A 12,343-nucleotide genomic window follows, 5' to 3' on the forward strand; every position below is an offset into this window, starting at 1 on the left:
CTTTCTTACTCCTGGATATTTCCACAATTGCTGAAATTCACCTGCAGCCATTTCTGTTGCTCTCAGCAGCAGCAGCACTTGAGACCTGGGTTCATGCATCCAGGCACAACACTCTGGGTAAGCCAGCAGGGCAGTGTAAGGCAGGTGACAGCACAAAACAATTCAGAAGCCAAACCAAGCATCTGCCCTTCAACAAACTCTTAACAGGAGTAAGAGAAAACTGTGAATTCCTGACAGAAGTCATTTAAACACGAAGCTCCAAAAAACCCCTAACCAACTGACAGCTTCAGCCAGAGCCCAGCCATGCTCTGCTTTCACAGCTCCAAACCACACAAACCATCTTCCTGTCTAGACTGGGGGGTTTGAAGCCCTTTGCTCCCCATCTGTACAACTCCTATCAGCACAGACCATCAGAGCACTTGGGAAGGGCAGAAATCCACACAAATTGCAGTGAAACAAGGCAAAGAACCCAGATGGAGAACAGAACTTCCCCTCTACCTCCAAACTTTATTCTCAAACCAACCAAATTGCTTAACACCAGGAAGCAATGGATTTTAAATCCTTTTCTTTTGGAAAGCTGCTGAGCCCACTGACAGCATTTCTGTTACTTCCCTGCTGCTGTGCTGAGCAGGCAGAGTTGCTCTCAGAGCTCCAATGGCTTACCCAGCTCCTGGCAAGAGTTGTTGCAGATTTATGTACCTGGGAAGCAAAGGCAGCCTCCTGTCCCCTCCACAGCACACAGAGGCAGGCAACCATGCTCCAGCTCCTCACTTCCCCAGCATTCCAGACCCCTTGGGTGCCCCCTCCCCACCTTCCCTGTGACACTGACAAAACCACAGGCTGCAGGGGAGGACTCAATGAACTTAAATTCCCTTTGGCAAGTGCAGAATTTACCCAGTCTGCCTAGAAGTAGGACAACAGATAAATAGCATGCCAGAGCCTATGTTAAGAATGAGAAAGTCTCCAAAGGGCAGGGAAGTTTCAGCTTCCTAACCCTTCCCAGCACACAGCCTCACATTCATGCATCACTTCTACCACTGCTCCATTCCTCACTTGTCTCTGCATGGAAATGCCCTTTGTGGGGTGGAGGTGAAAAGGAACCCTGCCAGCAGCAGCAGGCAGGCAGCAGCAGGCAGGCAGCAGCCACAACCCTGCCCACTGGTGACAGCCACGTTTATCGCTGCCAGCAGCAGCAGCACCTGAGCAGGGCTGGCAAAACCCCGAAATCCCTCTGTGCCCCAACGTCTGAGATTGCAGCTGCAGATTACTGGGCTACAGCTCACCTCAGAGGTCAAGGTGGGCTCCCAAATGCCAGATACATCCCAGCCAGCTGCAGAGCCACCATGGCTGTGCCCCTCACACCCTGCCTGGGTTCCCTGCATTCCACCCCATTCAGAACCCCACACCCCAACCAGAACACTACAAATGCCACCTGGGACTGCCGTACCGCACCCAGGACACCACAAATCCCACCCAGGACACCACACACCTTACCTGGGACCCGCATAACCCCTGCCTAGGCCCTGACCCCGAGGCTCCCACACCCTACCTGTACACCCAGGCCCCCATCCCACGAGTCTCCCCTTCCCTCTACCTCCCGGTCGCCCACCAGCCCCTCCCATCGCCGCCCCCCTCAGGCCTCCCAGTCTGTGCCCGGCACCCCCCATCCCTACCCTCCTGCCCTCCTCACCCCCACAGCCCCCCCACCTCCGCCCCCTCACCGGCCGTAGCCCCCAGTCCCGCTGCCCGCCCTCGGGCCCGGCCCTTGCCGCCGTTCTCCGCCATCACCGACCTGGCGGCCCCCGCCGCCGCTCCTGCCCCGCCCGCCGCCGCCCCGCCGGCGCCCCCCGCGCCGGGTCCGGGCCGCAGCGCCATCTTCCCGCTCCGGCCCCGGCTGTCAGCTGAGCGCCGCCGGCTTCCGGGGCCGGGCACAGCCGCGGCCCGCCCCCGGTGACGGCGGGAGCGCGCAGCCGGCGTGGGGTGGGAAGCAGGGCCGCTCAGGCCTGGAAGAGGGGGTGCAGGCCTGGCTTTAAACCGGGGCTGGCGGGGAGAAAGGCAGCGCAGTGAACCTCTGCTCCGTGGCGGTGATTAGACCGGAGGAGGCTGAGGGGGATCTCATTGTCGCTGACAAAGGGCGAGGGTCAGGCTGGAGCCAGGCTCTGCTCGGCGGTGTCCGGTGACAGGACAAGGGATAAGGAGCACCAGCGGCAACCCAGGAGGTTCCACATAAACGTAAGGCAAAAATCCTTCACCCTGAGGGGCCAGAGAGCTGGACTGGACTGCTGAGAGGCTATGGAGACTGTCTCAAACACACCTGGGCATGTTCCTGGGCGACTTAAGGCATTCCAAACCCACCTGGCTGTGTTCCTGGGTGATCTACTCTAGCAGAGGATTTGGACTAGATGATCTCCAAAGGCTCCTTCCCCCCTACCCCTGCTGGGATTCTGTGAAAGGTGCCAACCTCCTGCCCACACATCAATTGGACATAAGGAACCAGTTTACAGACACTTCAAGTATGGATTGTTTCAAAATTTCATAGAAGCAGAAAATGAGGGGCAAGGCTTTACTTCCACATACAGTTTTTACCGGTGTCCAGAGAAGTCTTTGACAGCTGTATGGATCAATCCTAACAGTAAGTTCTGTGTGTTTCCTGCCACTGAATCTTCTGGAAGGCTGACAGACATATTAGGGGTGATCTGAAGAAGGACTGACAGCATTCCCAAGGTGCAGTACACAAACAGCTTCTATTTCTGAACTGCTTTGCAGACGCAGGAGGCATTTCCCGCACGAGCATGCTCCTCAGCTTCTGTCACGAGCAGCCAGGAATCCTCTGTTTGTACTGCAGTAGAGACTTTCTTGCATGTCCCAGAAGGGAACATAAGAGATGTTTTTCTCCTTTCCTCTGCCATTATCTTCATTCTTCTGTCCTTCAGCACAGGCTGAGGTGCCCCAGCTCAGAGCAGCCTGTTGCTGTTCAGCTTTGTGAAGCAGTCTCTGATTTATTGCCATTTTTACCTTCTTTAACTTTCTTTTTTTCCTTAATATTTTCCTTTGCAGTTTTCCTACAAGACACACAGCAGAAAGCAAGACACCTTAGTATCAGATGAAGCAGGGACACAAGTCTAAGTTGTTTTACATTGCATCAGTGCAGCTGAACGCAAATTCTTCAGCATTGACACTCCACAGTGTGGGCAGTAATTGTTTTTATGACCACTTCTGCTACAAGCCAATTCTCTGCCAGCTCCATTCAGTCCTTACAACTTCAGATCCGCTTCTTTAGCACCCCACATGTTCAACCCAAAGCAGGAGCAGGCAGGCAGCAGACAGTCTGGCTCTAAGGCCGGTGGTTTAAATTCAGCTTGCTGTCACTTGGCACATGGAACCACATGAAGCAATCTGATGGTCTTAATCCATTCACCAGCACACAAACACTGACATTAAGCCTTCACCATCACTAAACCCACTCTGACTGGGTGGCCACCAAAACAAGTAATTGATTCTTTTGGAGGGAGCTGGATAAGCAGCATCCTTTAGCTCCTCTCAAGAAAAAATAACCTACTTACATTTTTCTTTTGCCCTTTTTCAAGAAGCACTGAGGGGTGGTACAGATGGATTCTCTCGTCAGTGGTTTCTTAATGAACTTCTTCTTTTGTTTGCTGAGAGTGACATTTAGTGAAGAAGGATTAAATCAAAGGGATAAAAAAACCCCAACGTCCAAAGTAAATAAGATAATGAAATCCTTCCTTGGCTGATAGGGATTTGTATTATGTATTTTCAGTGTTTATTCCAAGATCAGTTCAGTCATGTTGTCTCCAAGACATTCAGACAAACCTTTCTATATCAGTCTAACACAGATAGAATTTCCAGCTGCAGAAGCTCTTAGAAGTTATGAAAAAGCCTGCAAAGAAGCACTAATTAAACTCTTTATCTCTAGGTGTACACCAGGTTTTCTAAAGGCAGCTCAGAAGAGTGAAGGTTGTCCTTTCATGTATCAGAAACCCAAATCCTGAGTATGGTCCTAGTAAGCCTAAAGCAGATTGCAGAGCACTCATTAAAAAAACAACCCCAGAAAGACCCCAAATCAAGAATTCTTTTTGTTTCCAGTTTGATCTAGGAAAAAATCTGCCACTCCCACCCTGCCCAAAGTTCCTTTTGCAGCTAGACTGCAGCTGTACTGCAAACACCTTCTGTAACCCTGACATCCCCAGCACCACTCATGCAGGCATTTAAAGCAGGTAGCAAACGTGAGCTACTGAGGGGAAGATACCTTTGCAGCCTTGGCAGGTGCTTGATGTAGTCTGGCACAGGACAGCCAGCTCGCTGAATCACGTTGGCTATGCTGGAGAGGAGAAGAGAGGAGGGAAGAGATCAGCTTGGACAGGAGATAAACTTATCTTCTGTGGGAGCAGGCCCTAACAACTGGCTGGCTTGATGTTGCTTTGTGTTACTGCTTGTTAATTTTTCAAGCAAGAAATAGAAGTGAGGTTTTGAATACCAGCAGCAATCTGAAATTCAACCCAGGACATAAGACAAGCAAGAAACGAAAAGACATAAAAGGCTTAGGAGAAAGTAAGGCCTCCATGGGGGTGTCTGAACCAATGGAAGCTCAGTGAGGACATCTTCAAGCAAATGAAGAAGCAGCAGTGGGCCAAAACAGAATCATACCAAGTAACTGTGGACACAAGGAGGTTGAAGAACTGGATTAGCACAGCATGAGGTTAGTCACACTTTCTACATGGGAAATGTCTCAGGAAAGCCAGGAGAGGAGCAAAGCTGCTTGTGTAGACTGCTCCCTTTGGCTGCAGATGCTTGCAGCTTACCTCCGCAGCAAAGGTTTATCATCCTCTGTGAAGAAGGTGACTGCTCTGCCCCGGTGCCCTGCCCTCCCTGTGCGACCTGTCAAACACGAGTGAGGGAGAGTCTGCTTTAACATCTCCCTTTATTCAAGGGAGCCCCTTTATTCTTCACAGCCCCACTCTTTTCATATACTGCCAAGCAGCCAATAGGTATGGCAGAATGCTCCCAGAATTTAGGGTTCCTAAAAATCCAACTTAAAGGAACAGTTCCACTGGAAGCTGAGCCCAGATAGAAACTGGCTCAAGTGATGCAGAAGCCAGTGCTGCAACAACAGAGGAGGCTTCAGGATTTCTGCTCATGCACAAGGACATTAAAGATCCAAGAAATGAGAAAAAGGAAACCATCTATGAGCCATCACTGACCTATCCTGTGGATGTATTCCACTGCACTTGTTGGCAAATCGTAATTGATGACCATATTCACTCCTTTGAAGTCAATCCCTCGAGCTAGCAAGGCTGAGCAGATAAGCACCCAGATCTTCCCAGCTCTGAAGCTGTGCACCACCTTATCTCTCTAGGAAGAGAGAAGAAAAGGACTTGGAACCAGCCTGCTTAGCAATTGGAGAAAGGAGGTGAACTCGTTTCCTGGAACTTGTCAGGATGTTAATGAATAAAACTAAACCTCTGAACCAAAGCCTGCAGTAATTGACTGAAGTTCCTGAGGTTCCATTCCAACACTCTTGCTTCTACCCTTCTCAAGTGTTTCTTGGAAAGAAATTATATTCCCCTACCTGTTGCTGGGTTTTGTCTGCATGGATGACATCCACATTGATGCCTTCATAAATCAGTTCATGGAAAAGCTCTTTAGCCCTCTCAATAGACTGGACAAAAACAAGGACTGGAGGAGCAAAACCCTGCAAAAGAATAAGCTTGTCTCAGGTTCATCTCCTTTTCCTGCTGTGCCTGGTCACAGACACTGAGCTGCTGAAGAGGCTGACCCATCCCCAGTGTCTGACACCTCAGCAGATGGCTTTTTGACTAGCCAAATCTTTACAGACTCAGAACTAAGCAAGTTCAGCTCCACTGCCCTTGGTGGAACAGTTCCTGACTGAAGCATCAGACTGCAATTTAATCCACAGAAGCAAAGATCTTTTCTTTCACTCATTGTGAAGAACCAACTCACACTGCTGAGGAAAATTAAATGGACTTAATACAAACTGCTCCGAAGCAAGATGCAAACAAAACCAAGAGGGAATACTCTCAGATTTCCCAGGCAGGGCACTTCCTCTTGCACAGCAGAATGGGTAATGGTTTCACATGTCACAGAGCAGCCTGTGCTGTGGGACATCCTCAGCTCTGACAGCACACAGAGCTCAGTTCAGTGGTAGCAGAACAGATCCAGCTCTTCCAAGTACCTTTTTGACAAGCTCTCTCATAGCTGTTAGCTTTCCTGTCTCAGATCCAACAAACAACAGCTCTTGTTCCACTGTCTCTGCTGCAGAGTTTCTGCAATGAGAAATCCCAGAGGTGCTGTTCTATATACACCATAAAAACTCACCTGGTGAATGAAACATTGGTGGCAAACTTTTCCCCAGAACATGCTCCCAAGATTGATGTAGATTTGATGCTGAAGTAATGGGCAAAGGAAACCAGCACTGGGAGAAAGATCTACAAGGCTGCAGCATTTTTTCAGGAGACAGCCTACTCAGCCAAGCAGACTGATCATACAATCCTTTAGGCTGGAAAAGACCTTTAACATCCAACCAGGAATCCAAGTCTGCTGCTAAACCGTGGCCCTCAGAACCACCTCTACAAGTCTTTTAGAAGTCTCCAGGGATGGGGATTCCACCACTGCCCTAGGCAGCCTGTTCCAGGGCTTGACAACCCTTCTGGGAAAGAAACTGTTCCTCATGTCCAACCTAAATCTGTGTTGCCCTGGTCCTGCTGTTTCTGTTTCTGATCCAAGCCAGGATGCTGGTGGCCACCTTGGCCACCTAGGCACACACTGGCTCATCTTCAGCTGCTGTTAACCAGCAGCCCCCAGCTCTTTTTCCAGTGGGCAGTTTCCAGCCACTCTTCCCCAAGCTTGGAGGACTGCATGAATTTGTGACTCATATAGGGATGATGCAAAGAAACCAAATAATTTGCCCAAGAAATGGCAAAACAAAACCCAAAACACCAGAATCTGAGTGAGCCGGAGTCCAGCTGCAGACCTACCTTGCTCCAACAGACACCAGAACAAGGCTGTCGAGGTTGAGTTTACACCATTCCTCTACATCATGGGCAAAGGTGGCACTGAACAGGGCTCTTCTCACCAGAGGGGATGTGCAGGCCAGGAAGATGGAGGCCAGCTGGTCTCGGAACCCTGACTTCCCATCTTCAAACAGTTTGTCTGACTCATCCACCACCAGCCACTCCACACTGGGAACAGACAGGTTTTCTGTTCAGTCAGTCACTTGTGGAGAAGGCAAAAGCCAAGAGACCAGCACAGATGAGAGGACCGCACACACACACACATTGCAGCAGCAAAGCAGGCAGCAAATCCAGACTGGATAAGGACTGTCAGTACCTGGACAAATCCACTGCTGGAGGATCTTGTTTCAGCAAATAGATGAGTCTGTTGGGAGTAGTCACTAGAATGTCTATGGAAGGAGGTAACAAAGGGGAAACAAAGGCAGAACATTGAAAAAGACACAAAATAAACCAGCCCAGGAAAGCCCTGAGAAGCCCAAGTCCCAGTCCCTTCTGTCAGAGGTACAACTTACAGGCTCCACCACCCCACTCACTTCCCATTTTTTCCATGCCAGCTACTCCAGTGTTGAGCAATCGATTGCAGGCCTGGAGTGGTACTACCTGATCTCTTTAAAACCACATAGGCCACAAGAGAAAAGTGAGTGACATTTTTGACATTTTTGGAACCACTTCAGTAGTTCATTACCAAATTTCTTAGAAGACTTGGGCCCAAACTTCTTTGCTGCTGCAGCTGCCTTGTGGATCATGTGTATCCTGAAGCCAGTCCCCTCAGCCAGCTTCACCAGCTCCCTGTGTGTCTGAAAAGGCAGCAACAGAGATGAAATCCTCAAGCTGAGCTGATTTACAACAGAAAACCCTGGTTTCATTTTAGTCTGGTTCTATTTTCAACACAGTTTTCAGAGCTGATTTACAACAGAAAACTCTGGTTTCATTTTAGTCTGGTTCTACTTTCAACACAGTTTTCAGAGCTGATTTGCTTTTCTAACCAGAAAAGCTGCAGATAACCACAGAATGGTAGGGGCTGGAAGGGACCTCCAGAGGTCAGCCCTGAAGATACAGCCTCAAACATCATCCTGATTTCAGCATCAAGACAAAACTGATTTTCTCACAATAATAACTTGTTCACCTGTTGTTCACCTGTAAGTTCTCACAGGTCTGGCTACCATAGCTGGTCTCCAATGATGTAGCTTCCACTTGAATAAAACTGGAACTCTGCCCAAAGCTGTCATTCTGGTATCAGTCTAACAACAAAGCTTCACTACAGATTATTCCCTGAAATTCTGTCTTTGGGACAAGCAGATAACCTCTTGGAGCAATCTCAAAGATGCCAATGGGTATTAAGACCACCTAAGCATTGGGCATTTGTAATATGATCAAAGAATCTCAAGCCTTTAATCTGATCAGTTAGATTAGGCTGAGATATTGGATGTTGGAGCTGTTTCACTGAAGATAAAAATCTTACAAGAAAAACATTAAAATTCATTTTTTCTGATATCTGAGGGGAATGGAGGAAAGCCCTTTGCCCTCACACACACCTGGCTAGCAAGCTCTCGGGTGGGTGATATGATCAGAGCTCTGAATCCTTTGTTCCTGGGTTGTTTCAGATGAGTTAAGAGAGGAATACAAAATGCAAGAGTTTTTCCAGACCCAGTAGGAGCTGAAGCTAGAAGTTCCCGACCCTGTAAGGAAGACAAGAAGGCTGTTGGATTTTGCTAGGATCCTGTATTGTTGATGCATGATGAACTCTGACACAATTGATGTATCTTTAAGGCTCTGCCACAAAAGAGGCCACTTAACAAATTTTGCCATATCCCCTGCAGTAAAACACAGCACAGGAAAACCTACATGGAGCATGACAGGAATAGCCTGCATCTGGATTGGTGTTGGGACCTGGAAACCAGCAGCTTGGATGTTCTCCATGATTTTAGGGTGGACGTTGTATTCCTTTTGAAGCTGATCAAAGGTGGCAATGGGGTCAGGAAGATCTGTCCCCTGCACACTGATTCTGTGCTTATTTCTGAAGCGGTTTATCTGCAAGGCAAAAGATAAATTAGTTCCTTCTTTCTGTGGCAGCATAAAACTAAAACCTCAATCTTCAGATGAAGCAATGATAGAAAGGAAATAATCTGCTGCAACATTAGACCTCTGGGGTCCCACCTTTTCTCTCCTCAAGCGTTCCAGTTTTTCTGCGGTTGGCTTTTTGTCTTTTGGATCTTCAAATTTTGCTTCCAGAGAGGACATCCACTTTATTCCATTGCTTTCTGACAGCTCTGGCATTGGTGCTGCTTCTAAAAGTTAAAAAAAAAAAAAAAAAAAACAAAAAACCAACCCCATTTCCATCAGTAAAATCCAGTCTTTGGTTCCAAAATTCCAAAAATTCCTTGGTACCAAAGAACACCTCAAACTTTTTGTCTCCTTCTCACTGAGATTAATGAATATTCCAGAAGGATGGCAACCACATCCCCATGCCTTAAAACTAAATCCTGGCCCCGCAGTTGTATCAGCTCTGACACAGACCAGCCAAAAAACCCCAGAAGGTTGTTTTTTTTCAGGTAAAATGATCTGAGGTTCCTGCGGATTTTTTTCACTTAAAAAGTGAAACAAGAAGCATGAACTTCATCAGGTGTTCTGCCAGGGACACACATATGTGTGCACAAATACCTCCTGTCTTCTTCTTTTTTCTTTTTCCTTCATTGCTTTCTGCAGTTCTTTTTCTCTTTCCCGCCACCTCTCCCTTGTTTTTCCGCACTCCATCCTGCTCCTGCTGCTCTCCAGCCCCTTCGAGCCCCCAGCCCTCCTCGCCGGACCCCAAAGGGGCTTCCTCCTTGCGGCCGAAGAAGTCGAGGCTCTCCAGCGAGACGCTGCCCACGCTCCCTTTTATCACCTGGGCGAAAGAGAGCAGGGAAAACGGAGATATCAGATCCGAGCACTTCCCCGAAATACTACCACAGGGCCGCGAGTAGGCCTGGGGTCCCACCGCAGGGAACGGACGAGACCAGGGAGGCCGTACCGCGGAGAGAACGGGACCCAGACTCATCCCAACCTCCCCCCGGTGTGCGCCGTACCCCGAATCGCCTCGCATCTTCCCCGAATCGCCGGACATCGAAGCGAGCACCGGCACCTAAGCGCCGAAACAGATCGTGAGCCTCCATGCTGCCGCGCGCCCGGAAGTACAAACCACTTCCGGCGGCGCGCGTGCGGAACCCGGCGCCGTATCCTAGCAACGCCTCCGCTGCCCCAGTGGCGCCGCGTTGCCATGGTAACCCCGCAGCTAGGCTTTGCTAGACTGCACTAGGCCCGAGGCACCGGGTGAAGCCCGAGTCGTGAAGCAAGGATTCATTCCCTGCTACAGAGCTGGTCCCTTGCCCGAGGAGGGCTCCGGGACAGACTATGTGGCTGTGGGTCCCTCTCGGCGGGTCCCTTCCAGACCTCGTTACTGCAGCAAAGCTGCAAAGCTGCAGCAAGGGGGTCTGGAAGGGACCCGCCGAGAGGGACCCACAGCAGGATGATGTTTATTGATGCTCTAATCATCTGCGTGAGGTCTAAATTAATCAGAAATATCAAATCCGGCATATGAGCCATAAAACTGTTCTACATCTTTACAGGGCGATTCTGGTGTTTTGTCCTTTTGTGTGTTCCTGATGGTGAGTTAATTGCACCGACTGCTTCAGCTCTTTTTAAGGAAGGGCTCGGCTGAATAAGAGGACAAAAAGCTTTTGTGGAAAGTTTTTGTTTGGATGTGTCTGGGCTTTGGTGATTTACAGTATCATTAACTGGTCTCAAAGGACTGACCTCTCTTCTGTCCATCACAGGTCCTGGCAAGTAGAGATTATCAGCACGGCTGGGCACAACCACTCTGCCTCTTAGAGATGTAAACTTAGGTCCTAGATTTTTCTGAGGAGGCAAACCAGCAGTTTTCATTGCCTGATCATCCCTTGTTTTTTATTCTCTTCGTGGATTGATGGGGCAGTCCCTTTGTCATCTGCAACAAGTGGTTCTGCCTTTCCCTGGGGAAGCTGAAGAATGTTCTCTCTGGCTTTGATTCAAAACCATTCTGTGGGCTCAACCCTGTAATAACTTCCTGATTCTCAGACCCACATCGACAACCTTTCAGTGTGTTTGACATGAAGCAGTCCCAGTGACACCTGCATTAAAGTCAGGAATGTGCCCAGTTAATTTGTTTAGTCCTTGATTTCCACTGATACAATCCAGCCTCACCACTGGGCTGGAAGAAAGAAATGCTAGAGGCAGTGGCAGGAGCAAGCCAGCAGCTGGCTCAGCCACTTAGGGCAATCAAGAAACTTTGCATAGATTAAGATCAGAATTTATTTAATTCATGTATTTCTTCATTATGATAAACTGCGAGACCCAATAGTACAGGTAGTCTCCTAGCACTCTGTATCAGATCAAACAACACAAATATTTTTCTCCTGGTGTTCTTGAAGTAAAACAAACAGAAATCCAATTAAGCAACAGCAGCATTACAAAAAACATTTCACCTAATAAAAGTCTCAAGGGCAGCCTTCAACACTGCCCAAATCCAAGAGCTCTACAAGACACAAGCAGTGGCTGCTCCTCCTGTAACCCTCTCTGGTTTCATTACAAGCTTTGAGATGGAAAACGGCATGAGCAGGAGCCTCCCCGCAGCCCCCCTCTGCCTCTTCCTTCACCAGCCTCTCGCCTTCCCGGCGGCCGCGTGGAAGCCGCGGCACAGAGCACTGGGTGGGTGCAGAGCACCACGGAGCTGGCACGGCCCTGGGCTGTGCCCTCGGTGTTGTGTTTACAGCAAATAAAAGCAGCGCTGGACATGGTGTCCTTCAGAGCATTCCCGGGCTGAGGTGACTCATGGTTGCTGTGAGAGGACAGGCAAGAATGTGGAGGCATTTGTGTAACAAAGAACCATAAATCATCTCCAATATCCATCACTCACCGAGAGATGCTGTCAGCAGATTCAAGAGTGAGGAAATGGGAAATATTCCATCATCAGCCAGCTGGGAAGTGCCTTTGTGTACAGAAGAGGAGCTTGGCTTCCGAGGTGGCAGTGCCGGGTGCCAGGTGGGCAGAAAGCTGAGGGCCAAGACTTTAAAGTTTGGATCAGATGCTCCTTGGGGTCCCTTCTAACCTGGCATTCTGTGATTCTGTGAGTGAGGAACCCTGCAGGAGGAGCAGTCCCCACCACACACTCCCATCTTCTGGCACATGGGGGCCTTTATGCTGAGGCTTATCTGCCACAGAATGGTCAGAGGGGCCAGTGCTGGCACTTGAAGGTCACCCCAGGTGCTGGGGGTGAAATG

The 12,343-nt window shown here is 49.3% G+C and overlaps 2 protein-coding genes across 8 annotated transcripts in view; both read right to left on the bottom strand.

Annotated features, from left to right (window-relative positions):
* The window catches only part of SYNRG (synergin gamma), a 40,678-nt gene extending 38,803 nt beyond the window's left edge, over positions 1-1,875 (bottom strand). For all 6 annotated transcript variants that reach the window (XM_054394148.1, XM_054394152.1, XM_054394151.1 and 3 more), the window contains exon 1: positions 1,793-1,875. In XM_054394148.1, coding sequence (XP_054250123.1) covers positions 1,793-1,875 — 83 coding nt within the window. The remainder of the gene's footprint in view (positions 1-1,792) is intronic.
* A 1,080-nt stretch (positions 1,876-2,955) lies between these two features.
* DDX52 (DExD-box helicase 52) lies at positions 2,956-10,201 on the bottom strand. 2 transcript variants are annotated; one of them, XM_054394362.1, is made up of 15 exons: positions 10,115-10,201; positions 9,711-9,933; positions 9,207-9,337; positions 8,895-9,080; positions 8,585-8,728; positions 7,735-7,846; positions 7,366-7,438; positions 7,014-7,217; positions 6,212-6,302; positions 5,588-5,710; positions 5,220-5,370; positions 4,821-4,896; positions 4,268-4,339; positions 3,564-3,656; positions 2,956-3,062 (listed from the first exon to the last, which is right to left on the bottom strand). In XM_054394362.1, exons 1-15 carry the CDS (start codon positions 10,199-10,201, stop codon positions 2,975-2,977), a joined length of 1,854 nt encoding a protein of 617 aa, XP_054250337.1. In that variant the 3' UTR covers positions 2,956-2,974. The 2 variants fall into 2 exon arrangements, with proteins under 2 accessions (XP_054250337.1, XP_054250338.1); XM_054394363.1 differs by having other exon boundaries at positions 9,207-9,331; positions 9,705-9,933.
* Positions 10,202-12,343: the final 2,142 nt, after the last annotated feature.

The sequence above is a fragment of the Indicator indicator genome, chromosome 30, assembly GCF_027791375.1.
Source record: "Indicator indicator isolate 239-I01 chromosome 30, UM_Iind_1.1, whole genome shotgun sequence".
In the NCBI taxonomy this organism is placed as follows: domain Eukaryota; kingdom Metazoa; phylum Chordata; class Aves; order Piciformes; family Indicatoridae; genus Indicator; species Indicator indicator.

Excerpts from the sequence above, each read along its gene's own strand:
- DDX52 (XM_054394362.1), bottom strand. The coding sequence starts at position 10,201 with ATGGAGGCTCACGATCTGTTTCGGCGCTTAGGTGCCGGTGCTCGCTTC. Across the intron at positions 9,934-10,114 it reads AAGATGCGAGGCGATTCGGG|GTGATAAAAGGGAGCGTGGG; the intron begins GTACGGCGCACA and ends TCTTTCGCCCAG. Across the intron at positions 6,303-7,013 it reads CTGGTGTCTGTTGGAGCAAG|AAACTCTGCAGCAGAGACAG; the intron begins GTAGGTCTGCAG and ends TTCTCATTGCAG.